Source organism: Vipera berus, assembly GCF_964194415.1.
Source record: "Vipera berus genome assembly, chromosome: 3".
Taxonomy (NCBI): domain Eukaryota; kingdom Metazoa; phylum Chordata; class Lepidosauria; order Squamata; family Viperidae; genus Vipera; species Vipera berus.
In genome coordinates, this window is record NC_138204.1 from 190987747 (window position 1) to 191014491 (window position 26745).

Genomic DNA, 26745 nt, shown 5'->3' on the forward strand with positions numbered 1-26745 from the left:
TAAAATCATTATGTCCACATGCCAAATATAAAACTGGTTTTAGAATTGCAAGATATTACTGCTATGAATAAGCAAGGCATCAATGACCCACATATTTCAGTGCATGTACTTTTATTTTGAAAGAAAAGCTGAGCTGACATTAACAAAACATTCAAACTATCACTGAGAATTAACAATGGACAAGAATCCTATGGATTTAAGTTAATATATACAAGGATGACACAACCTATGCTTTTGAACAACTCTGAAAATACAATGTTTTACATCAAACCATATTTAGATAAACTGCAAATATACATGCAGCAGAGGGATGAAATACGTGTTAAATTTCACATTTCAGCTATGCGTATTTTAAAGTTAACTTGTCAGAACTATCAGGTTGATCCATTATTTTAAAAAAATCAATTAAAAATGCTGCAATTTTAAAATAAGACTTAACGCTTTATAATGCTTAACATTTTGGGGTGTCTTCATTTTCCAAGTAAAAAAATTTGAATTATGAAATAATACTGTATATTTCTTTATCTCATTTTCACCTATACCAAGGTTAATCTAATTTTGCGCTGGCCAATTGGCCTATGGTTCAGTTCATTAATAGCAGCCTCTGCCTCTTTGTAATTTACTAGAGCAATGATTGCTTCACCAGAAAACATTCCATATTCATTGTGCTGAACAGAAAGAGATTCTGGTATAATTTTATAGCCATGGAAAAAATCCAGAATTTCATTAGGAGAAGCTCGAAATGGTATATTTTTTAATTTGACCAATGTTACAGAATCTGAGCCACCACCAAAGTTAGAATCAGGCATAAAGTGCCTATCGGAAAAATTTTCAGGAATACCATCACCAAATTCTTTAAATGAGGGAGGACCTCTATCGGATGAATAGATAAAATCATCAGACAGGCTTCGATAATCACCTTCCTGCACAGGTCCTTGTGAATCAACAGAGTAAAAGTTTTCATCTCTTTCGCGTGTATGGTGATGCCCTTGCATCTTTTCATTAGATGCTGGTGAAATATTAATACCAAACTTTTGCATTTGCTCCTCAGGTATACATCTTAAGAGTACCTCTGTCCCCAAAAAGCATCGGCGATTTAAGCTTTCAGCTTTTCGGGCCTGATTTTCTGTCCTGAATTTAACTAGTGCTTCTCCCAGTCCAACTCCTTTGTCATCATAAAGCAAATAAATGTCATTGTCATCAATATTAAATCCTGCAAAGAATTTTTGTACTTCAACATTTGTCACATCAAATGGAAAATTTCTTACATACACACACGTCTTTGAGCCAAGGTATCCATCTTGATTTTTATCCTTTACATGGTGATATCCTTCTGGTGATCCAATTAACTCTAGGACTGTTCTTTTGGAAACAGGGAAAATGTAAACTTGCCGACCAAAAAGATCAAGCTTGTGATGATTCAGTGCTGATGTATATGCTCCTTCTGATCTGAACATAACAACTGCATCCTTGATTCTTGCCTCATTATCATGTGATTTTAGAAAAGTAATGTCCTTGTTCACTAAAGTTAGCTCCTGAAAGAACGCCCGCAAGTCTTTCTTTTTAACAGCAGCAGATAGATTTTTAAGATGTATGTAATATTCCTTGCTCTGGGGTGAACGGGACTGCCTTGGAGCAGAGAAAGGTGAGTTAGAGTGGGTTTTAACCCTCCTTGGAGACCTTGAATGGGTACTTGCTGTGATCCTCCTGGGAGAATGTGAACGCATAGGTTCCATGACCCTCCGTTGTGGTGACCTTGAACCATTGCGTGCCATGACCCTCCGTGGAGGAGACCTTGATCCAGTGTGTGCCATAACCCTTTCTGGAGATCTTGAATAGGCATGAGCCATAACCCTTTGTGAAGGAGATTTTGAATAGCTGCGTTCCATAATCCTCCATGAGGGAGACCTTGAATTAACCTGTGGTCCTACTCTACGTGGTGGAGTTCTGGATCGGGTACGTTTCCTTGAAAACAAATAGCTTGGCTCTCTTTTTGAATATTCTATGTTTGAAAAATAATGTCCTTTATTTGAATTTTGTTGAAAGTGGAAAGAATTATCTATCTTCTCATCTATCTTGCCACCATACTTAATCCATGTTTCTTCCTTGGAGGGACGTACTTCTATAAACCGTGAACCCATATAATTCCTATCCCGTTGCAGTCCTTTCATGGCATCACTTACTGTAGCAAATTTGACAAAACCATCTCCATTGATTTGACCATTGGTTTTTAACATAAGTATCTTCTCCACTTGTAATCCAGAAAAGAAATTGAGCACATCATCTTCTGTTGAAGAATAAGGCATACCACGTATGAATAAATATAACCTATCAGATTTAGACACTTCCTTCCTAGGCTGGTTAAAATTTGATTTTGAAATATTTATATTGGCATTTCGAGGGCCACCAGAATGAAACTCATCCTCCAAAGGAACCCTGGAATCATGGCTAGATTTACCAAATCCCTTTTTAATGACTTGAACTATATTTGAAAGGTTGCCAACATCAGATGTTCCTGGATTATTAGGACCGGTCCGCCTATCTCCTACTCCTCTTCCACCACGATCAAATCTTTTCTTATTAATTTCTATTATGTTCTGCATTTCTGTCTTGCTACTAAGAAAGAACTGTATACGTGAATCCTTGATAAATCCTCCTGAATAGCTCATTGCTTGTCTGGCATCTTCATCTGTTGCAAATATAATAAAAGCTTCCCCCTTTTCTCCTCCAATAATATGTACACCTCCATCAGGAATATTCAATCCTGAGAAGAAACGACGAATATCTGCAGAACCCGCAACAAGAGGAAGTCCCTGTAAACGGATGACTACAGCCATTTTGAGCTCAACCCACAGCAAAAATCACCTGTGGATAAAAAGGCATACATGATAACAAGCCTTCAGTATACTGGAATAATGCTAGGCCTACGCTACACCATTTAAAACAAAACAAAAAGAAATCCTGCCATTATTGAAAGAATAACTCCTACATTTCAAATCATACAACCTAATTTAATCTGAATGTTTATAAACACTGGCCAGTCTGAAATAAGTGTACAGTTCCCAATAATATTCTCAATCAAAAGCACCAATGTCATTCATAACATCTAAAATAAAAGCTATTGAAGCTTTCACAGCATCTTATAAAATCCAGTAAAAGAAAACATCGTTTTCCATTATCTGACATTCTGAACTACTTTGATCAAAAAGATGTCATATCACTTCCAAGCAATAATGAAGTTTAAGTATTTTCTGTCAGGCCGGCTCATCTCATAAAGAATTAAGTTCAGTAATCTTTTTCTCCATGTTTATTCTTTCCTATGATTAGATAGCCAACTGGACATCTTCCTTTCCAGTCATCAGCTTGGATGAAAAGCCATCAAATCTGACAATATAAACATCAAGCTTTCAGAAGCTTACCTGGTTCTTCTTAGAAGGCCTGATAAAGGCTGTGAAATCAACTTAACTGTGGAAAGAAAATGAAACAAAATTAATGGCCAAGAAGCAGATTTACATTTTAAGCCACATTCAGTGGGATATCCAGAACTATGGTGAACATTAACAACCCAGTAAGAAATAAAAAAAATAAGTTGTTCTGTTCCTTTCCTATTCCAGAGATGTACCAAAAAAACCAGGATTTGTGAATTTCTGTTGTATAGTATCTTGTTTTTCACATGTTTTGAGAGGTTCATTATGTTCTCTACTTAAAACTGATGTCAGCAACAATGATATGAGATTGATCTTCATATTTTGATACTGGTAAAAAAATCCAATTAAAAATATTCTTTTCATCAATGTCCTCAGTCCTTGAAAGTTCCACCCAAAAAAGGTAAGTGTCCAATTGTTCTAACATGATTTTCTTTTACAGAACATAGCAGAATGTTAATCAAAAATTGAATAAGTGACCAAATTAAGGAAACATATTCCAACTGCAGAAATTCCAGGAAAATATACTGATGATATACCAATTTCCCCATAAAGCTTGCTGTGCCAATATGAATCCAGAGGAATCCAGTATGTTAGAATAACTTTGAATTTAGAAGATAAGTACCTTGCAGAGGAGTACACATGTAATGACTATATGCAGAAATAGATTCACACAGCACTTGTAATACCCATATTTCACAAGTTCCAGAAAAAGAAAATAACAGAAAAACTACAAACCTAAATAACCTTAGAAAAGTAAAGCTCCACTAAGCTCATCAAAGTCCACTTATGAACGTACACAGTACTGCAGTTTCAGTATCAAAGACCTAATACAATATCAAATACATGGAAGGAAATGTATTCAATTTAATAGTCTATTAATAGAATATTAATATCAGAACCCAAATTACATATATCTTATGTAGAAGTTTTAAGGCTGTAAACAATGATAAAATATACTAAACATTCAAATCTGTCACTATGCTTAAAACCAAACTACTTTCTCCAAACCCTACAAAAGTATGGCACATCCATCTTTCTTTTTAAAGACCTAATTTGTAAGGTCCAATCCATTTCACTGAAAACAATGGCAACTAATCTAGGGACATGAATAACAACTTGTTCAAAAAGCTTACATTAACAAATGCAAATTAGCCAACTACAACTGTTACTAGCATTGGGCATCTCAATTTTTCCCCTGAAAGTGAATAATAAACAACTAGATCCAAACAAAAATTGACAGCATTATATCCTGCCCTTTATTTCCAAAAGAGGTCTACCAAGCAATGAAAAAGCCTTCAGGAATTCCAACTAAAGTAAAATTAACAATTATTAACATTTCAATTCCTGACTGTCAAGTACAACTAAGACACATATACATTAATCTGGTAACAAAATGAGAAAAACATATATATCAAACAAGGAGTTCAGGAATTCAGTAAAACGTATTTCTGAGCAGATTAGTAAGCTTTAAAACTCCTTCTAAAAACCAATTGAATACTGTAGTTAACCACATGTCAAAACCCTCCAATCCTCTATGGACCAGTTTATATTATACAATTGCCTACAGAGGATGAACATCAGCTGAAGTGGTTTATTTATGTTTTTGCAGTTAAAATATACACACTACATTTTATTCTTGTGTAATCCATATGTGAATTCAAGCGAGCAAGCATTGATTCTTGTTAAAACAGGCACATTCATTCCTATCCATTCAATGGCTGCTGGAGTAATGCCTGGTTGACTCTTTCCCAGGAAGATAGTTGCCAAGATTTATTCCTCTAGAGAATGCAGAGTATAGAACTCTGGAATATGAGGCATGACTTCCGTGATTGTAATCCTGGTAGAAAAAATACATCGTAAAAAGACCAGGTGGGGAGAAAAAGCATGTCTTCTCTAGCAATTATCAATTACCCATTCCTTTCCAAAGATACGTTGACTAAGATAAGATCAGAAATACCCATCGAGATAGAAATCAATCGGTAGAACAAGCTTGCGACTCCGGAGTTTCTTCATCTTGTACAGCGTCTATATACAAATTCAGTTTCTAGTATCGTCCAACTCACTCCTCGGGAAAACGTTCGGAATGATCCAATATTCTCAGGAATGTGCCGTTTAAACCAGCGAAAGAAAATACAAGAACTACGAGAACTTCCGTAGCGTGTTCAATCCTGAAACGACCTTCCGACACAGAACCAGAGCGATTTTTTCCAAGCACGCCAGACAGTTGTTTTTTTTTCCCATCCCCCTCGTAAAGGAGAAAGAATTCACTTTCGGAGAATTGTTTAAACGCCTCAATATGTTATCAAAACACTGAAGAGCAAACGCCTCGGCATCACCGTCCCCGCAGCAGGAGCTGCCCGGACAGTGCTCAACGCCTTTGCCACCCACCCCCTCATTTATCCATACCACTTGCCGACCTCGGTGGGTCTCTCAACTCAAGAGCACAGAGAAAATACGGCATGCCAAGTGCAGCTTAGACGCTATCCTCGAAGCCAGCAATCCCACAAACACATACGCACACATACGGAAACCCGTAACAATGACCCCTTCGCGTTTCAGTTCTACTAACCAGGCCCCTGGGAGTCGAAAGAGGCCTTGAAAGCGCCTCAGCTCCGTAATTTCCCGCGGGAAAGAAGAGCAGAACCCCGCGCTTGCTTTAACAGGTCATGAGGCAACCGCCGCAGCCTCTTCCCTCTGCTCTCGGGCGCGCCAACCTCTCCAGCTGTCCGTCAGGAAACCGGCTGCGGGCGTCTTGCCCTCTCAAAAAATACGGTGCGCCCCCCGCTTCGACCTTCCGAAGCGAGAAAAGACCGACTCGCAATCTACAAAATGGCAGCCGCGCTTCCGCTCCAGCTTCCCGCGTCCCACCTCAGCAAAGCCATCGAGCGCGACTTTCGGTGCGCAGGCTCAGAGTGATATTCTAAACGCATGCGCCATGTCCCGGAAGTGCAAAATTTGGTCAGGAATTCGATTTGCCCAGTCGTTTTCGATCGCTGATAGTACAAATTTTTTTACCTGCAAAAAAAAACAACCCCGAAAATTTTGTAAAGGGAATAGAAAGGTAGGGAGGATTGAAAGATGGCAACTTTTGTTAGCAGTCCGATGGCACGTAGAATAGCGTTTTGCACGGGACTAGAAAATTTAGCATAATATAAACATTAACTCCATTTGGCCTCCTAGGGTTTTCTTAAATACAACTCAGAATTTTTTTTTTTTAAAAAATGAGCTATTTATACAAGTAATGTGTAACAATGTGTATAATGCCATCATGAAAACCAAAGAGCTTTGATTTCAAATAGGTTTATGATTTCATGTGACTGATTTTTATCCATTTTAATGCAGTGCTCTTCTCTGTGAATATGAAAAAAATAATTTCGTTGATATTTTTGAGCTTAGATTTGAATAGTATTGTGATATAGATCAAAGGTCCCCAACCTTTTGGGCACGAGGGACTGGTTCCATGGAGAAAGATTTTTCCACAGAAGGGAGAGTGTGTAGTTTTGTGTGCTGCCTGCATCCCATGGATGGGATTTTGCTTGTTTGTGCAGACCGGTTGTTGGCATGCCGCGGCCCAGTACTGGTCCAGAGACCAGGAGTTGGGGACCCCTGATATAGATTGATGGTTGTGGTGATGTTATCCATTCAGTCATATCTGATTCTTGACACTTCTGTGGGCCAGGTTTCTCCATGTGTTCCAATCGCCATTAAAAAAGACTAAACTTTTCTACATATAAACATCTAACATCCAAAGTGATGAAGCAACCAATCATGCTGTTTCAAAACCTACACTAGAAAGTCCTTGACTTATGTTAACAGTTGGGAACATAATTGCTAAACAATGTGCTTGCTAAGCAAGTCACACCCCATTTTACCAACCCTTTCTGACCGTGTTATGCAAATCACTGAAACGGTTAAGTGAATCACGCTATCATTAAACGAACGCAGCTTTCCCCATTTATTTTACTTATCAAAAGCTGACTGAGAAGGTTAGAAATGGCAATCATGTGACCGTGGGATGTTGCAACCATGATAAATACATACCAGTTGCCAAATGCCCCAGATGTGTCTATGGCAAGGATGCAACAATTGTAAATGCAAAGACCAGTCATAAATCATTTTTTCAATGCCACTGTATCTTCAAACAGTTATGAAATGAGTAGTTGTAAGTCAAGGACCATTTGTATAGCAGGGGTTCCCAACAGGGTGTGTGAGACGATATTCCAGGAGATGCAAAAACTTGGTTTTAGAAGTTTAAAAATTATACTGTATATGCATAATTCATTATTTTGAACTTTTATAAAGGGTGCAAGCATTCTATTGGTGCGGGGTATAGAAAAGGTTGGGAGCCGCTGCTCTATAGGAATAGGAAATTCAATGCATCTGGAGGTTTCAGTATCCTGGTGGGCAGTTACGTTCTCCAGCTGGTTATAAAATAATTTTATATTTAAATTTATTTATAATATAACAATAAGCATTTTTATAATTTTTATAAAACATTTTTTTAAAAAATATGTGTTGCATCAACAAATCATTTTTTATTTTGCCAGTTGTAATAGCCTAAGAAATAGATTCAAAATCATTACCTGGAAAATGTGTTACTGCAAAACACTACAAAGTACATAAGTAAGTACATAATCCCTTACATAGAAGTATTTAAAATTACTGGAAATTGCTCAGAAATTATTACACCAAAAAAGCTGTGAAAATGAAAGCTAAATTTAATAAAATTTTGTAACCATCCATTTCATCATATAATGATGTCCTAATACCATCATCTGTATAAGTGATGTTGACAATGTTTTTTTTTTCTATTTGAGATCTCATAGGTAACAAAACAAACAATATATGCACCATATTCTCAAATAGTGTTTTTTAAATGCAATTTTTTTTTCCAATTCAACAAAAATAACATGGGGGCAAGAAGTGCAGATTATGATTTAATTTTCATGGACTGCTATTCACTCATCAAATGACTGAAATTTAATCTTCAATCGCAAGGATTCCATTTAAAATTGAACCTCATCCATCTTTCATTGAATGAGCCGCAGGACCTCTCTGCTTTGCGGGATATAGAGTTGGAAAAAGTGATCGTGTATACTCCTGAGATTTTTTTAACCCTCTTGGCGTTCCGTAGTTCGAGTTTCAAACCCGCCTTTCCAACAGGGAATTCTCGATAGGGTGGGTGGGGTCGAGGTTTGAGTAGCCATGGCGACGCTGCGGCGGTGGCTTGCCGCGGCGCTGGTGATGGTCCCCTTGAGCGCGGGCCGCGGCTTTTTCCTCCCATTGCGCGACCCACAGAGCTGCGCTGGGACTCAGTACTTCGATATCGCCAGCTTGGACTGCCGGCGTTGTGGGGAGTTCCAGAAGCAAAGCGCTCAGGGTGAGACTACCTAAGGGCTCAACCGGATGGAAGATGGAGCTTTTTAAAAGGTTCATTCAGACGTTGCGCTGAATTCAGTGGACCTTCTTGAACATAGTGCGTGTAGAATTGCATGTTCATTTATCCACCCAAAAAGCAGATAATAGTTGTGCTTGATTACTTACCATCTTCCGGTCATTATGTAACTAATGGTCAGATCAGGAAGAGTAGCTGCTGCTCGTCATTGGATCGCCTCCAGGGAAAAGAATACATATAACCACAGGGATAAATTAAAGATGGTGAAATTGCTTTAAAGTGTGTTTATTAAGAAGCAAATTAGTTGTCAATAGAGGGACAAATCCCCGCATAATACGAACAGCAAGCCTGATATTCTCTAGTTCTTGCTTCGTACTGAGGGTGTGTGAATAAATAGAAGCAGGGCTTTTTTTTCTCATAGGATGCTCAGAACAGAGTTCTGGTACCTTTTTTGGATGGAACCTTGTAGGGTAGGCAAAGCGGGTTGTATGACGTGTGAGTTCCAGCACCTTTTTCTTTTACAAAAAAAGCACTGAATCAGGTGCCATATATTTTGCTGGAGCTAGATCTTTTGTAGTCATTCTCTATCCAGACAGAGAAATACTAAATGCTGGTATTATTGGACAAATGCCGACTATTATGCCATTAAGAGGCTGAAATTGCTGTAGTACATAGAAGAACAATTAGAAGTAAGTGAAAGTTTCATTATCTACTCAGAACCATCTTGGCTCACTTTCTGTCTGGATGGTGGCCAGGCATCCTTATTTAGCTCTGGAGATTGCAGGTTGGTGGGTGGAAACATTACATTCACACATTCTTACATTTAAGCCCTATCTTCCATTAATCTTGAGCACTATAATTGGAAGAGAAAGTAAAGTAACTTCTCCCAACTGCTATAAACTGTAGGTTCTTTCCATGCCAAATAAAGAAGGCATCTGGGTAGAAGAGACGAAACTTAATCCTCTTTCCATCTATTGATTCATCTCTCTATCAATGGATTCCCACTAGTAGGGAAGGACGGTGGAGACCCGCTGAAGGCACCTTGTTAAGAACATTTCAAAATCTGACTGTCAGTCCTCTCAGAATTTTTGGGATGTCAAGATAACCTCTTTTTTCAGGTTTGACTCTAGTACTGAAACCTGCTAGAGAATACCTACTGTCAAACCAAAATTCTACCAGGAAACATGAAGATTACTTTAGAAAAATGATTCCAATTTATTTCTTTAATTTATATAGTCATCCACCTCTTAATTGCTTCTCTGGGCAACGAACATAAAATATTTAAAACCTTAAAAACTTTTAAAGGCAATATATGTAGACAAATTTAAGAGATCTCTTTCAGTCATATCCTTATTAAATATTTTAATTTGAAGCATATAATACAAGATATTGTGTATTTTTCAGGTACATCATGTGATTGTCTTCCAGGATTCAAGAAAGTTTTTGATAAAGATGGAACAGCTATTATGTGTGAAAAATGTCCAGAAACTATGGTAAAATCAACCTAAAATATTTCTATTAGAAAAAGTAGGTAGATTAACTTTATTTTTTCTACACCATAAGCTTTAAAGTGAGTTTTAAATACTTTTATTCTTTCATTTAGAGTGGAGTTACTCAAGATGGATGGGACTGCATTACTTGTCCCAGTGGCTTAACTATAGAAGGAAAATGTATATGCGCTAATAATGAGATTTTAGGTAAGAATTTTATAGTTATTTTCTGTTTGTTTATTTTTCCAGGTAAATATGTAGAAAGTTACATGTGAGATATACTTTAACATTTTAGTTCAGTGAACAGATGAAAAATTGTAAAGTTTTATTTATTCCAGGAACAAAATGGATATAATTATGTATTTCAATTTGTGTTTTTAAAAAATAAAACAATTCATATGTGTTTTTTCAGATCCACTATTCCAAATAATAACTGAATGTAAATTTTATGACTATTTCCTTACTTACTTCTCTAAAATAAAAATCTCATTTAGAAATCACTGATAGTTTTACAGGAAAGCAAACCTGCTCTGTTATATAAGCTGTCAATGTCTTTGATTGAATGGTTTTCAGGATCTTCTTCTGAGCTCTTTTATTTTCCCAAATTGAAAATAAAATATTTTCTCTGAAAATATGTTCTTCTGAATTTACACTTTTGTTGCAAGTTAGATTATGATACCATTTTTCTCTTTGATGAAAGTTGCAAGATAGAATAGTGTTGAGAGAGACTTCCAACATAGCTTCTGTTGTTACATAATTAAATATAACGTTTCCTTTTAAAAACATGTTAGCTGATTTTTCCTCTTAAAATAGCTGGTATTAATAAATGATCAAGCACTTCCATATTTACAAAAAGTTATTTTTTCATTATTCAGTGTAATTTCTGGAAAGTTCATGACCAAGAGGTCCAAATTGGGAGTCATGTATTAAGCGATGTCAACTGAATTTTCTGGATTTGCTCTTTTTAAATATACATTTTAAATATTCATGCATTACCCACTATATTTAAGTATAAGTATATTCTAAGATTATTACTTGTAATTTTTTTAAGTGGAAAGAAATATTAATGGTTCACTACTGAAAGCTGCATTATGTGTTCAGTGTGATGGAAAGGAACAGTCGTTTTCAATTGCAAATGCATTAAATAACATGTAAGTATATTATTTCTATAAGATGTATATTGGATTAGGAAACATTTGCCTTTCTTATTTATTCTCATTAAATTTGCACAATTGAAGAAACTAATTTATATTTGCCAAATGTAAAGATTTCAAAGTGTTTCCGCTTTTAAAAATGTATTGGGCTGACTCAGGAATAAGACTTTTACCTTCCCTCTCCCCTTTCATTCAGTTGTGTCCTCCTTTGAAGGCAATTCTCATTATTTTGCTAAAAGGGAAAAAAAGTCAGTGAAAACTTGTTCTATTTCCAGGCTGACTTTTCAACATTGATTTAACTCTAGTGCAGTACTCAGCTTTACCATGATACCATGACACTGAGAGATACTGCATCCATTCATGTTGCTTATTAACTTAAGAACCATTGTATCCTTTATTTAAGGTTATTTAGTGTTAAACTCTATGTACATTCTTCACAATTCATTCTATCTTTTGTAGGTGCAAAAGATGTGAACCAACATTCATCAGCGTTAACAAATCATGTAGCTGTTCTGAGCCAAATATTTTAGTAAGTGTAACACATAGCAGATAATAAAAACAGCTGCTTTCAATGTTATTTGGGCACCGAGGAGGGGTATAAATTTAATAAGTAATCATAGTTCATTGTACTGAATATGGGGAAGCTTGTTCACATAAGTTGCCTGCATCTACTTTTCCCCGGTTCTCCTAGAATTGTGGAGGAACCATTTATCTTTCAGGTCCAGACCATTTGTAGTGCAGCAACCCTACTGCAACCTGTTGGAGTTTTTACAGGACATACATGGGACTATGGTAGAAGGGATAGGAATTAGGTTTTGCATGCCTAAATATGAATTAGACTGCTATACTAAACCTAGATATCAGTGGAATGTTCACTAAAATGAGACACACATGTCCTCCCAAATTCTTTCCTCAAACAGCTTTGCACGGGAGATAGGAAAGGACACTCAAATAAATGGTGAATTACTGAAATTCAAGTGGCTTGCTTTCTGAATTGCATCTATTGTTGGATCTTCAGTGTAAAAGAAACTTTCTTATTTTATCTAGGTTAAGACCTCTACCTTTAAAATAGATATGTTCATGACAAGATTTATTGATTTTCAATTTCAGACAGGAAGTTTATGTTTTACAAGCACTGGAAATTTCCCTCCAAAGGGAATTACAACTGTTCGATTTGGAAAGCTAGTAAGTTATAGTCACATTTTTATATGAGATTACAAAAGCACTCAGGGCGTAAAACAATTGTTGATTTTAAGCTCCTAAAACTACATAAATACATCATTTTTACCCAGAGCATATTAATATAAAAGCTAAGTTTAATATGCAGTAGCACCATAGACATGAGTCAAAAGAAGCTATTTGAACTTATAATCCAATTTAGTGCAGAAATCTGTGTGAAAACATCAGTGTCATATAACTTTCCAGCCTCCATTTGATGCATCTAGTGAATGAAAATACACCATTAGATTTGATTTTACTAATGAATTTTCTTACCATTAAGTAAGAAACTTGATACTGTAAGATTTCCTCTAACGTTCATTCGGAAGCTGTCTTCCTATAAATCTGTATTCAAAGTCTTGACAGCCTTTCAGGTATTTGAGAAGTGCTATTAAATTTAATTTTGGTTACTATCAAGTCAGGTGTTGCTGATTCTTCGAAGGAAAAAGTCATCAGAGTACAGTCTTTCCTATACCTGGGACTGACTTAAGAGCCGATGTTTATAGAATTATACTAAGATATCTTTAACGTGCATGCAAATTCATTAGAGAAGTCAACGATGCTAGGAATGGTTGGTGGAACAAAAAGAAGGGACAAGCAAAGAACATGCTGGCTTGGTAACATCAAAGCTGATACAAAGATTAACATTCAACAACTGAAAGAAGCTGTGCTTGACAGAGCAGCAGTGAGAGCACTTGCCTATAAAGTCACTAAAAATTAGATATGACCGAATTGGTTAAAACAACAACAAACCTGTAACAATTTGAACCGTTCCATTTCTAGGGCATCACATTGAGATCAGAATGGTTTTATAAAAATCTGCAAGCATCAGCAGCTGCTTGCTGGGTATGTATTAATTTTCTTTTAGAACAAAATTAATGATAAACATTTCTAATCCATGTAATTTATACAGCTCTGAAGTTTTATAGTAGCAGTTGGGACCAAAATTTCCATTACTTATCAACGCAGTCATAAAGTGTAATGTCACATCCCAGCATCCCTGTGGTCATGTGATCACAGTCTGAGCTCTTGCCAACAGGCTCACACTTAGGACCAGATACAGGGCCCTGTGGTCATATGGTAGCCATTTGCAACCTTCCATGCCAGCTTCCCCAGAAAGTCAGTGGGGAAGCCAGCACGAATGGGCACAAGTTGCTTAGCTAAGTCATCTTCACACATGCACCTTGCCTCAGGGCTTTTAGCTCACATTGCCTTGGCCACCCACACAGCCTGTGTACCCTCCATGCCTGCCTTGCACCTCTGTGTACCCTCCCCAAACCTTGTCGCACCTCTCTCATGCGCCTTCTCCAATTCTTATCACACCTCCCTTCCACCCACATGCACCCCATTCTACCCTACCCTACCCTGCAGGAGCCTCTTACCTACCTGCCAACTTGCTTACAAGCCACCTGGGACTTGCAGCTACTTGCTAGCATCCCCACTAACATGGTTGTGATAAGTCAGCAGAAGGAGGCCTCGCCTCAGAACCATTGGATTCGGTTAATGATGGCAACTGGGATGATTTAGGGATTGCCATCACTAAACAATGCAGTCACACTTTACAACCACATTGCTTAGCGATAGAAATTCTATTATTGATTGCATTGTAAGTCAAGGACTAACTGTATGGAGCATAATGTTAGAAAACAACCCATGATATTTTCTTTTGTTCAGAAGGAGGGGTGGGGGACGCATTTTTTTCTTTTTAATTTTTTTTGTTCTTTTATATAATTTTGCACTCTGTTCCTAATTGATGGCTTACTTTCTTTCAGCTATATTCCAATCTTACATCTTGCCAAGCCTTGGGAAATATGTGTGTTATGAACATGAATAGTTTGAGCTCTGCCACCCCTGATGCATGTGGTTTGTTTCAGTTTGTGTTTGCAAATACGGTTGGACTTGGTACTGTTCATTCAATATCATTTTGGTACGTTGTCTTTGTCAGTCATTCCTTTGAATTATACGCTATATGCTTTTGCCATAGATAGGTTGCAGTAAACACTATATAATTGTTGTTTGCAGGAGACAGTCTCTACCATGGCTATTCTATGGTGACCAACCAGGCTTAGCATCCCAGGTTCTTGATGGAACGGAGTTTCCTACCAGCTTCACTTTTAAAGGAAAAGACGAGGTAGGTTCCCTGCAGTAAAATTCTACTGTTTCCTGCAATAAAAACTCTTTTTTTCAATCTAGACTTCTCCTTGATGTGATTTTGTAGTGATTAATTTACCCAGGTGACTATTTTAATGTATTAGTTCATTTCTTGAGGATAGACTGCTTTTGAATATGTATCTTAAAAATAGAACATTAAAATCCATGTTACAGTTATATTGGAGTTTTTCCATGTAATTTGAAATGACCAAGCTGTTTTTATTTTCAGGTTTCCATTATTTGAAGGGGATGGGAAATTAGCACTGTGCTGGATCAACACAGCTTATTTATTAGGATTTAATTTTATATAAACTGATTTCATTTCTTCACAGACATATATAAGCTTTTCTGTTGGGGTTTGACTTTTTTTCTTGAAAACAACATTTTAGGCAGGAGAGCATTTGCAGGCATACGTATGGTAGGCAGACATTAATTTTTAATATGTACAATACAAATAATCATGCATTTAAGATCTTAATTAATTAAAAGTTAATATTTCCTCATAACTGTTTTGCTGAGAGAGTTCTATCTCGTAGCTTCAGGTCTACATTGGTACATTGTAACACTTCTTTGTATTAAAATTATGGTCATTATTCTTTTTCATATTTTTGAAATAAGAAAATAACTTCTACCTCTCCCAGATAATGTTTCCATATGGTGGGCTACACAGTAGGTGGAGTGGTAGGGATTTATATTTAGTACTTAATTCTTATGATAGTTTTTCGTATACAGTTGTAAATTTGCAACATGAAATATTAATATTATATTAATAATTAGTAATCTGAATTTCTTTTTCATCTTGCATAAAAGATACGCCTAAGATGCAAGAATCTAGATCTTGAAAGCACCTAATTTTTTTTACAGGATGTAAAATTAAATTTTATTGCAGCTTCATACGATGCAATGGGAAATTTTCTGAAATGGCAACATTTAGAAGATGGCCTTTTACAGGTAAGGAAAGAGCACATCACCTTGTATTAATTTGGGTTAGGAATATAGGATCAGATTTAGTCAAAACTGTCTATTGAAATCTCATAGAACAAATTTGTCAAAAAAGGTTTTGAATAAATTTAAACAGGGCTAGATGTAATGTTTCTTCCTCTCCCATCACCACTACTGCATACTTTGCAGGAACTCAAGAAGGTATGCCAGACCTCCAAAGCAGATACAGGGGTATGCAGAAGGTGGGATGGGGAAGAATGTATTTGAGTCACAGAAGCAGTTCCATGGAGAAAATGATATCATTGATGCATTTCTAATTATGAATCCACATGCTTGCATTTTGAATCCCATCAACATAGTTTCAAAATATAAAGTGTGGTGGCAAAACATTCTATAGCCTTATCATCTAAAATCAATTCTAGGAAAACGTACAGGTAGTCCTCAACCTATGACTACAATTAGGAGCAGAATTTCTGTCACTCATCATTAAGTTGCATCTGATTTTAAGATCATTTTGCTGTGGTCATAAGCCAAACACATGCTGATTAACTAAATTTGGCTTTCCCCATTGACTTTGCTTGTCAGAAGGCCCCTGAGAAGGCCGCCAATGGCCATCATGTGACTCCAGGGTGCCGAAACCACCATAAATACATACCTGTTGCCAAGCCTCGAATTTTGATCATGGGACTACAGGAAATGCTGTGGCATTAAGAGCTGTGAGAACCAGTTGAACGTCACTTTTTTCAGCGCTGTCATAACTTTAAACAGTTATTAAACAAAATGGTTTTAAGTTAAGGATTACCTGTAATGGTATGTGGAAATGACCTTGGGAGACCAAGAGGAGGAGCTGCAGAGTGGGCGACCCTCATGTTAAAGATATCTCAGAAGGAGGAGGGCATAGGAAACAATTCAGAAGGGACCCTCTTGAGTTTTCCAAAGAGTAAAAAGGAGAAGAGGAGAGAAATTCCTTAAAACTCTTAATGTCATCTTAGAAAAAAGATAGTGTTGATATCCCTGGTACAGTTTAAATTTATGGTGAGTCCCACAAAAGGTACTTAGGGCCCAAATACACATTTCTGACAGCCACACACATGCAATCGTGTAACTGCATTTTGGGCACTTAGCAACTGGTCTACATTTAAGGTTTACTTGTTTACTTCCAGATTCCAGCAAAAAAATACTTCAGAGCAAACGATCAGTTCACTTTTTACAACCCTATGTCTGTGTAACAGCTGTCAGAAAAAAAGTTCATAAAATCGGGGGCAGTCACATGATGATCCCCTCGGTGACTGACTTGACTTTTCACCAGGCTCAGTCACAGTCATAAGTCAAATACTACCTGTAGCGCTTTACATCAATTAAAAATCCAAAGTGACAAGACTGCATTTTGCATTCATGGAAACATAAACCCTCTATCTTTTTTTTTAAAAAAGGAATGAGTGTAACATTTATTTAAAAATCGGAGAATATTGTTATGAAGAATGCTAACTATTTTATTTTAAAAAACAGCTTTGTCCAGACACATTAATGAGACTCAATGCTGCTTATAAGTTTGGAACAACTTACCAACAAAAGGTGAGCATTGTTTTTTTTTAAGGTTCAAAGTATCTACATTAATTAATGCTAGAGAAGAAAGTGAATATCCTATTATTGTGCTTATTCTAGTGTAAAGCTCCCTGCTCTCATATGGAGTGACAGAAATAAGATTATTCTGGGTTGTCACAGTATGAACACAGTTGAAAATAGTTTGGTATTTATACGGTATTTTGAGATCACGTAAGTTTAACTAAGAAGTGGTAATATACTGCATATTTTGCAGTTCAGAATTTGGTGGTGTTATTGGTTTTTAAGGCATGGCTGAACTCCAAATATATAAAATAAAAGGGCTTTTTAGAATCATCAGGGCATGAAAAATCAGTACTACTTGAAAGTGCATACAAAAACACTATCAACAATTCATTCAGTGTTAAATTTGAGGGTTGTCCTGTTATTTTTTTTTTAATTAAAATTATCTAAACAGAAATGAGTAATGATTTTGGAAGTTTAAAGCATAGTATAAAAATACTTAAATAGCAGAGAAAAAAGAGTGGGGAACAAAAGAGGATGGCTGCTTGATTGCTTTTTTATACAATTTTTTCTATTTTTAAGTTATTTTTAAATATTTATCTTTAAACATATTAAATCTCATCTTTTGAATTTTCACTTCAATCCTCATCTCAGTGTAAAACTTATCCAACACAAATAACAGCTTTCTTTTAAAAAACAAAAACAAAAATCAACATGGACATGTTAACATTACCTTGCTATTTTAATGCAATTGTATTATGCCTTTCTCCTTTTTGTTGTTTTATTTTTATTTATTTATATTTATTTTCCATGGTTTTACTTAACTAATTAAATACTGAAATAGTAACATCACTATTATAAACCTACTGAAATGTTTTTTAAAAACTTATCACATTTTTAAATATTTAATAAATTTAACTTGGTGATGTTAATCATTCTGTTCAACAGCTCATTAGATGAGGCATTAAACATAAAACTGCCAAAAATGTATCATAATGCTGTTAAATAAATCATATCTGAACTGGTGTGGACCGCTGTATTTGCAGTATTTCACTAGCATTATTGTAGCATCAGAAGAAGTTCAGAAAAAGACCACCTTTCCCAATGGAGCAACCTTCCCAGGAGTGCATTGAAAGGGCTTACAGGAACCCCTTGTTGAAGTTTTAGAAATTATCAGAGTTCCTTGATTACAAAAAATAACAAGTTCTTAGTGCTTTCTGAGCTTGGTTGTTTTCTTGCAGATGTTTCATTATCCAAACTAGGTAACATTATCAGTGCATAATAGTGAAATGTCAACAAGAAAGTAACCAAGCTTAGAGAGCACCAAGGACCTCTCATTTCAACCCTGAGCTACAAATATTCTTCTCAGTACAAAAAAATAGTTTGATAAAATGTAATATTGTGACTGTGAATAGTGGTGAGGCTGTTGTCATCCATCTATTGTTTATGACAAAAGAGTCTCTTGTTAGCAAATTGACTATACACCCTGAATTCTTCCATATGGAAAAGTTACAGTGCTTGGCCCTTTTTCATTTAATGCAAAGTCATTGGAGGAAGATTCAAAATAGGCAGAAAGAAGGACTTGTTTACACAGGGAATCAAGCTGTGGAATGCAAGATGATTCTTAGTAGTTGAGTCCCTCTTATCAAAATAGGTCCAACTGATGGAGAATAAAGTTCTCAGTATCTTTCTAAATTGCCAGGTATTGGGGAATAGCAAAAGGGAAGCTGTTATTCTCATGTCCAACTCAGTGTACCCAAAAGATTCTATCTTGACACTTTGTAGTTGTATACAGACTTTTGAAGCCATTTGTATTCTGTCATTCTGTCTGCTAAAAATAATAAGGTACATGTTTTAAGGGGAAGGCCTTTTTCCTTCCTATTTTAGAGCTTTCTTGGATGTTACTAAAACACATTACACGTTCATTTGCTCTTTTGATACAGTGTATAATTTCAGTTTCCAAGATTTTAAAGGATTATGCTGAACCTGTGTTTTACGATATATTCCTTGAATATCGTGATGAAGAAGATGGACAGCAATACCTTTGGGCTGTGCCGGTGTTAAATGTGAATCTTAAGTATAATGAAATATCTGTGAACCAAGGTAAGAATATTCTGTTGATGTATCTCAGTGAATCAACAGGTAAAAAGTAGGTGTAATAAATATATGATTCCGCTTTCTTGTTCTTCAAAAGTAACTCTACTGGCACTCTAAACCTCATTCATACATAAATGACCTCATTTCAATAAAATACAAAGCTATAATTTGGTATTAAGTGAACAAGAATCAGATTTGGACCTCCCTATTCCTTCTCTTTTCAGGCAGCCCTATCAATAGGAGAATAGAAGTGTTCATTCAGTTTTCAGTTAACTGAAGCTTAATATTTAAGCACTGTTAATTTAACAATAAGGTGGGTTAGGACGCTGAGCTTGTCGATCAGATGTTTGGTGGGTCGAATCCCGAGTGCCGCGTAGCAGAGTGAGCGCCTGTTACTCGTCCCAGCTTCTGCCAACCTAGCAGTTCGAAAGCACGTAAAAATGCAAGTAGAAAAATAGGGACCACTCTGGTGGGAAGGTAACAGTGCTCCGTGCGCCTTTGGCGTCTAGTCATGCTGGCCACATGACCACGGAGACGTCCTCGGACAAGCGCTGGCTCTTCGGCTTTGAAACGGAGATGAGCACTGGCCCCTAGAGTTGAAAACGACTAGCACGCATGTGCGGGGGAACCTTTACCTTTACCTTTTTTTAATTTAACAATGTTATTATTGAAATAAGCCAAGTTTGTAAATGATCGTTTGAAACTGAATTGTTTTCAGTAAACTATAAGGCCAGCCACAGTTTATTTGAACATCAAATAACTATAGTTAATTAAAAGCAGAATCAGAAATTTAGTCTTAGGGCAGTGCTAGGAGAGAAGGAAACGCAGTATATATGTGTTCCTGAAGTAACTTCGGTTAGTTTTAAAAGTAAATCTATTAAAGCGTATTTAATAGTATAGAACAACTTAGTTATTCAACATGATTGTTATCATTGTTATCATTGTTCTATATTAGTGATAATGCAAGTTTCCTTATTTTTCCTTCTCATACAGTAATTCTCAAAGTTTTTTTTCTAAAGTTGTAATTTTATATGTTTTTCAAAGGCAGTAATGTGAATAACTGGTTTTTGACACGGCGTATATTTTTGGTGGATACCTTAAGTGGACGAGAAAATGACTTAGAAAGCCAGCCAAAAGTAATCCGAATTGCTAGTAAAATAGCAATAAGGTAAGGTTATATAAAATTTGGATAAGATGCTGCCCAGTTGTAAATTCCCAACTTCTAATTTGAATTTTCTTTGATCCAACATTTTGCTGTGAGAAAAAAAATAACTGCACAAAAATAAGATGGCCCAATGCCCTGCAACAATCAAAACCCCCACATGTATGCTCAAAAGGCAGCTCTGTTGAATTTATTGGGATTTATTCTGCTCTTTTCTACATAAAGTGCGATCATAGGTTGAAAATGGTCCATCCATGCTGGCGATAATATCCTCAGTTCAAACAAGTATTTTGCCTATGCATACAATGTGAGTCTAAAGGAAAATTTCAGGAAGTTATTGCTATATGTTTTACTCTTGAAGAGGGAACTTGCTACCATAAGTAGCGAAATGGGAAGCAGCTTTAAAAATGCTATGATTCATACTCGGAATGCAAAGCAAAAGCTAATTTCATATTTGACTTGCTACATTAAAGCCATTAGTCACTGATAAAAGTAAGTGCTGTTGATGAGACATGGGACAAGTATATTGTCTTAATTTTGTAATCTGTACTTTGTAGAAGGATGAATACAAACAGAGAATAAGTTTGTTTTAACCCCAAACAAACACACCATGGCCTGGAAGTTTAGCCAGGTAGACTGCTAACCCAGAACCAAAATATTTCAGTTCTTCTGAATTTCATCCAAGACAAAATCAAGAGCGGTTTTACCAAATAAGTGGGACAAGGCCAATGTACCACATTCCTTTCTTCTGCCCTCTTCTGTGATCTATACCCCCTGCCACCGTTTCTTCCCTGTCTCTGCCTTTGCCTATCTTCCATTAACAGTAATAATAATATTTTTTAATATAACAAATAACCATATTTAATCATAGTTCCATAAATGTTCTGGGAGTTAAAAAGAGTAATGATTGTTTAAAAAAGAGATGCTAGGCACATTACATTAAGTGAATAAGAAAGCAAGTTTAAACAAAACATAGAACTGGGTGCACAGTCTATAAAGACATTACACATTGCACAGTTGTTACCTTACTTCCAATGGTGCCAATTGCGATTTTCTATCTAATGCTCCACTGCATTCCTTTTTCCAGTATTCGTCTTGTGCAGAACACTCAAAGGGGAGCCATCTATCCACCTCTGATAACAGTTGCCTATAATGATATTCTCATCCAGAATCCCAATGCTGAGAATATAATGGTAAGCTCTTCTCTGCTTCTCAGCTACATTTAACAGTAGCTTAGCCAAGCAACCAAAACAGCATAACCAAGTTATAATCCTGCTGAATAATGAATAATCCCACTGATAAACTGGAAAGCCCTGAATTTTGATCATTATAAAGTTTTCACAGTTAACAAAAAAAGTGCAAGTCAGAGCTTAGTAGCAAGAAATAAGCTCTTACCTGTTTAACCCAGTTTATTGAATCGGAATGGGACAGTGAACTACAGGCACATAGCTGCGCCCACTTCATTATGGGCCCCTCCGCCACAGTTAATTTATCACAGGCATGCCAGCCGAGGATAAATGCCCATGATGGGTCAGTTGCAGCAGGAGGTACGCGGTGAAGCAGGCATGGCCAGGCAGCCACGTTCAATTGTCCTAGACCCTTATTGAATGGCCATTAAAATGAATGATTACAAACTGGTGCATCCTCACAAAATCTCCATTCTGATTTATTTAAGCATTGATCAACTTCTTGGTTTCCTATTTCTCCCATAGTTGCGCTTAATATCTAGGCGTCCATCTCACGAATATGACTGAGTGCCATATAAGAAAAACATGTTCAATAGTCTGTGATAATATTTTATGATTCAATTTTGCATTCCCAGATTACTTTTTTTGTAAACAAGAGTAACTGACTTAGCACTTCCTACATTCTATTCTGTATTATTTTTTAAACAATCTCTCAGTACCAGTTTTACATATAAAGCCATGCTGTTTTGAAAATTCCTTACCAGTAACTGTTCAAATTTCTATATTGTAGCACTATTTTTCTGACACCGTCCATTTTATCTGTGGTGTTATGACATTCTTTTGCCAAAATCTGAAGACTTAACTTAGCAAATAGATGAGAAGCCGATGACATACATTTTATTTTAATTATATTTTATGACTTATAAACTTACGTTGTGTGGATGGTGGTGATCAAGTACAGGTGATTTAATTAGTAAAATTATACTTTTGTCATTCTAACAATTTCACTGTTTAGGTTTCCTTCTCAGTCAACTATGAAATGAATCAATCAGAGGCTCACATTCACACTGATGTAAGCATTCTCTTCTCACCAAATTTTAATTTCTTTGCTCATTTCCATAGGCAAAGCCATATGATTTGCTTACTTGTTCCTGCAGATAGCACTAGGTGTTCTCGGCGGCCTGGCAATTCTATGGTCCCTTCTCAAGACTGCTGGCTGGAAAAGGCGTATAGGAAGCCCCATGATTGATTTACAGGTATGAACAGTTATCTAATACTAGATAATACTAGTTTATCTACTATTATTTAGTTATATATGTTAGGACACTTTCCTGCAACAGCTTTGACCTGGTTAAAGCATAACACCTGGGTACTATAACAAACTGATGTTATGAACACACTTAGTAAAAATAAATCCTATTCAGTTTAATTATTTTTTATGATGCACACTTATGCCAGGATTACAACTTTAAGGAATGTAAGCACTGCGTTAACAGCATCAAACTGGAAACTCCAGTGTCAATACAGGTTTTTTTATAAAACTGCAATCCTAGTATGTATGTGCAATAGTAAATTTCATGAAGAATAGCAGAAAGGTTATTTTAATTACTCATCTCTGAATGGAAGGAGCCCTCTATGTCCTGCATGAGGAGGCTTATTTTCAAATAACCTGGCATTCTAAATCTCATTTTAGCAAAGAATATATTTATTCTTTGGGGTAGTATAGCCTTACTACTGCATTCTTTCAACCCACTGTTAATGGCATAATTTATTTTTATTTATTTATTTTATTATATTTATATACCGCCCTTTCCCGAAGGACTCAGGGCGGTTTACAGGGTGATTAAAACGAAAAATACAAAAGTTAAAAACAATTAAAAAAATTATAGCAATCCCTGAACAAATAAAAACCCCAGTTAAAATTAAAATTAAAATTCTCAGCCTGGGCCAGAGAGCTCGAAGAGCCAGGTCTTCAGGTCCCGGCGGAATGAACGGAGGTCGGGGGCAGTCCTAAGCTCCACTGGCAGCTGGTTCCAAAGGGCAGGCGCACCCACTGAGAAGGCCCTATCCCTGGGTGTTATCCGCCGGCAATCTTTTACCGGCGGCACCCTGAGAAGGCCCTCCCTGTGGGAGCGCATTGGATGAAGGGAGATTGATGCCGGCAGCAGGTGTTCCCTCAGATAACCCGGACCCAAGCCATTTAGGACTTTATAGGTCATCACCGGCACCTTGAATCTCACCCGGAGGGCAACCGGGAGCCAATGCAGCTCGCGGAGTAGAGGTGTTACATGGGAGTATCGGGAAACCCCCATCACAACTCGCGCGGCCGCATTCTGCACCAGCTGAAGCCTCCGAGTGGTCCTCAAGGGCAGCCCCATGTAGAGAGCGTTGCAGTAGTCTAAACGGGTGCATGGTATACAGTAAGAGCAGCACAGTATTATATTCATGACTTACGTTGGCTTATTTGAACAGTAAGAAATAAGGAAAACTGTTTCCTAAATACACTTCCACATTTGGGTGCTGAACTGTTATCTCTCCTACAGATTCTTTCAAAAAATCTTCTGTGAAGCCCCTACATATTTCTTCAAGTATAATTTTTAATTAAAACTTTTAAATAAGAACCTAAAAGCTAACACAAACTAATAGACACTAAAAGGAAAAAGAAAACAGAAAGCAAAATGTTCAAGAAAAGGAAAAACAGGTAAAAACAAATAGAAAGGAAAAGAAAAAACACAAAGTGGCTTCTGATAGTCTTCAGAGCATAGCAATTACAATATATTTGACCTCTCTCTAAAGTTACATCATAATACTTTACTTTCTATGATCTATATCCTATCTAATCATCAAAACCATAAATTACAAGTTTGGGGTTTTTTCATTATTATATAAATAGTTCATAAGAGGCTTCCCGTCAGCAATAAAAAGATAATGTGTTTTCTCTAATCAAAGAAGTTAATTCATCCATTTCAGCAAAATTTGAACCTTTCCTGCACATGAAGCCTCTGCATGTCAAGAGTCTCTTGACAGGTAGATGCAGCTGTTTAAAAGTCACTTTTCTGATCATTTCTGCTGGGGGGAAAAGTCACTCCACTGCATCTTACAAAAACATAATTTTGTATTTTAGACAGTTACGAAGTTTCTACTTTTCTATGCTGGAGACCTTGCCAATGTTTTCTTCATCATCACAGTGGGAACAGGGATTTATTGGCTTATATTTTTTAAAGTAAGTTTTTTCCCTTTTTTGTAAATGAATAAATCGTTCTGTATAATTATAAGACACCTGAATACTTAATATGTTTTACTTTCTCTTTTGCCTTTTCTGATCAGACCATTCAGGCAAGTTCTGCATGTTAAATGATCTTTTTGTTTGCTCTGATGGTTTTTTATTAGTTCCTCCCCTCTAAGTACACTTGAAAAAATAATAGATCTAGTTAGTACCTATTCTATTTCGCTTTCAAGTTCATTAACTCTTGCAAAACTGCTGCTATTCTTTAAGTAATATCCAAGCTAGTATGATTAAACAAGCATAATTGTGTTATATCCTGTTTGGTATAATAAGAGTTTGTTGCTCTTCAGGCACAGCAGTTTGTCTCTGTTTTACTACCTCAGCCAAGTCAAGAAGATAAGTTCATTTCTTACGTTGGATGTGCTTTTGCTCTGAAGGTAAATATATGCCCTTTTGATTTCCAAACATATAACTGCCACAATTTATCAGTGTCAGTTTGGAAACAGTTTGCATTCATTATTGTCTGAAGGGAGAAAAGCTTTAATGGTAACTTCTTTTTTGGAATACTACTTTCTTATTAGTGTTCACTAAGTTAAAATTCAAGGAAAGAATCTGATAGCTGATGAAACAATTCTTGCTAAGTGTATTTTTAAAGTCTAGTTGGAAACTCACTCATTTTTATTTCCTAATTTTCAGTGGGGACATGAGATTACTTTTAGGCCTGCACTGAGTCAGACGTGATACGTACATGTTGAAAACCTTGGAATAAGCCTGAATTTTAGCACAGTTGTAACTGAAAAGGAACATGTTTTTCTCCCCATATCCTTAAAAACAGAAGCATATGCTTTTTTCTATTTGAAAGCTCTTGGGTTTTTTTAATTTATAAGTATTTGAAAGTACAGTACATGTATGTACATTGGTGAAGCATAAAGATTCTGTATATAATTCAGCACTGGATTTGAGGTAGGAAAAAAACAGATACCTTTTAACAAGGATTTAAAAATTGTGTTCTTTAGAATTACAGAAATTAAATTCAGTAAAACTTACACCTCAATAAATTGTGCTATTACTGGGAATTTCCTACTGGAAAAAGCTGCTAAATGAAACAGTCTGTCCAGAACGGTAGTGTACTTCTGCTTGTTGGAAGCTTTCAAATGAAGCTGCATCACTTGCCAATCAGGGATGATTTATTGGAGGGCTTGGAAAAAAGATGACCTACAAACTCCCTTCTAATTCATACATTCTATAATTGTGTGATCTGATTGGAATTGCATAGGGAATTTCCAAGTCATCCATCATGAAGAGAGAGATTCAAGGTGCTGGTGATTACCTATAAAGCCCTAAATGGCATGGGTCTGGATTACCTATGGGAGCACCTGCTGCCGGCGTCATCTTCCCTTCGTCCTGTGCGCTCCCACAGAGAGGGCCTCCTCAGGGTGCCGTCAGTCAGAGAGTGTCGGCTTGCAGCCCCCAGGGGGAGAGCATTCTCTGTGGGCGTGCCAGCCCTTTGGAATCTACTACCGGTTGAGCTCTGGATGGCTCCCGACCTGCGCTCTTTCCGCCGTGATCTGAAAACCTATTTATTTGAACAGGCCGGCCTGGTTTAAGGGTTTGGGGTATTCTTAATTATTTATTGTTAGGGCTTAATTAATTTAATCTTATTTTTAACTTTAGTATGTAATGCTTTTATTGCCCTGTACACCACCCTGAGTCCTTCGGGAGAAGGGCG

General features: G+C 36.6%; 2 protein-coding genes across 4 annotated transcripts in view; one reads left to right on the top strand and one right to left on the bottom strand.

Annotated features, from left to right (window-relative positions):
* Positions 1-94: 94 nt before the first annotated feature.
* On the bottom strand, positions 95-6315 carry RBM12B (RNA binding motif protein 12B). Of its 3 annotated transcripts, none has more exons than XM_081322363.1 (3): positions 6297-6315; positions 3420-3465; positions 95-2865 (listed from the first exon to the last, which is right to left on the bottom strand). In XM_081322363.1, the coding sequence occupies exon 3, from the start codon at positions 2835-2837 to the stop codon at positions 537-539; it is 2301 nt and encodes a 766-aa protein (XP_081178489.1). In that variant the 5' UTR covers positions 2838-2865; positions 3420-3465; positions 6297-6315; the 3' UTR covers positions 95-536. The 3 variants fall into 3 exon arrangements, with proteins under 3 accessions (XP_081178489.1, XP_081178488.1, XP_081178490.1); XM_081322362.1 differs by lacking the exon at positions 6297-6315 and adding an exon at positions 5998-6288; XM_081322364.1 differs by lacking the exon at positions 6297-6315 and adding an exon at positions 6143-6279.
* Positions 6316-8636: 2321 nt separating this feature from the next.
* TMEM67 (transmembrane protein 67) overlaps positions 8637-26745 on the top strand; it is a 35387-nt gene continuing 17278 nt past the window's right edge. Inside the window, exons 1-18 of the mRNA XM_081322517.1 lie at positions 8637-8808; positions 10228-10316; positions 10427-10520; positions 11365-11464; positions 11927-11996; positions 12578-12652; positions 13469-13531; positions 14458-14612; positions 14708-14816; positions 15701-15787; positions 17288-17353; positions 19288-19447; positions 20486-20609; positions 21691-21796; positions 22806-22862; positions 22948-23046; positions 24915-25013; positions 25367-25453. Of these exons, the coding sequence (XP_081178643.1) occupies positions 8673-8808; positions 10228-10316; positions 10427-10520; positions 11365-11464; positions 11927-11996; positions 12578-12652; positions 13469-13531; positions 14458-14612; positions 14708-14816; positions 15701-15787; positions 17288-17353; positions 19288-19447; positions 20486-20609; positions 21691-21796; positions 22806-22862; positions 22948-23046; positions 24915-25013; positions 25367-25453 (1776 nt within the window). The 5' untranslated portion in view covers positions 8637-8672. The remainder of the gene's footprint in view (positions 8809-10227; positions 10317-10426; positions 10521-11364; positions 11465-11926; positions 11997-12577; positions 12653-13468; positions 13532-14457; positions 14613-14707; positions 14817-15700; positions 15788-17287; positions 17354-19287; positions 19448-20485; positions 20610-21690; positions 21797-22805; positions 22863-22947; positions 23047-24914; positions 25014-25366; positions 25454-26745) is intronic.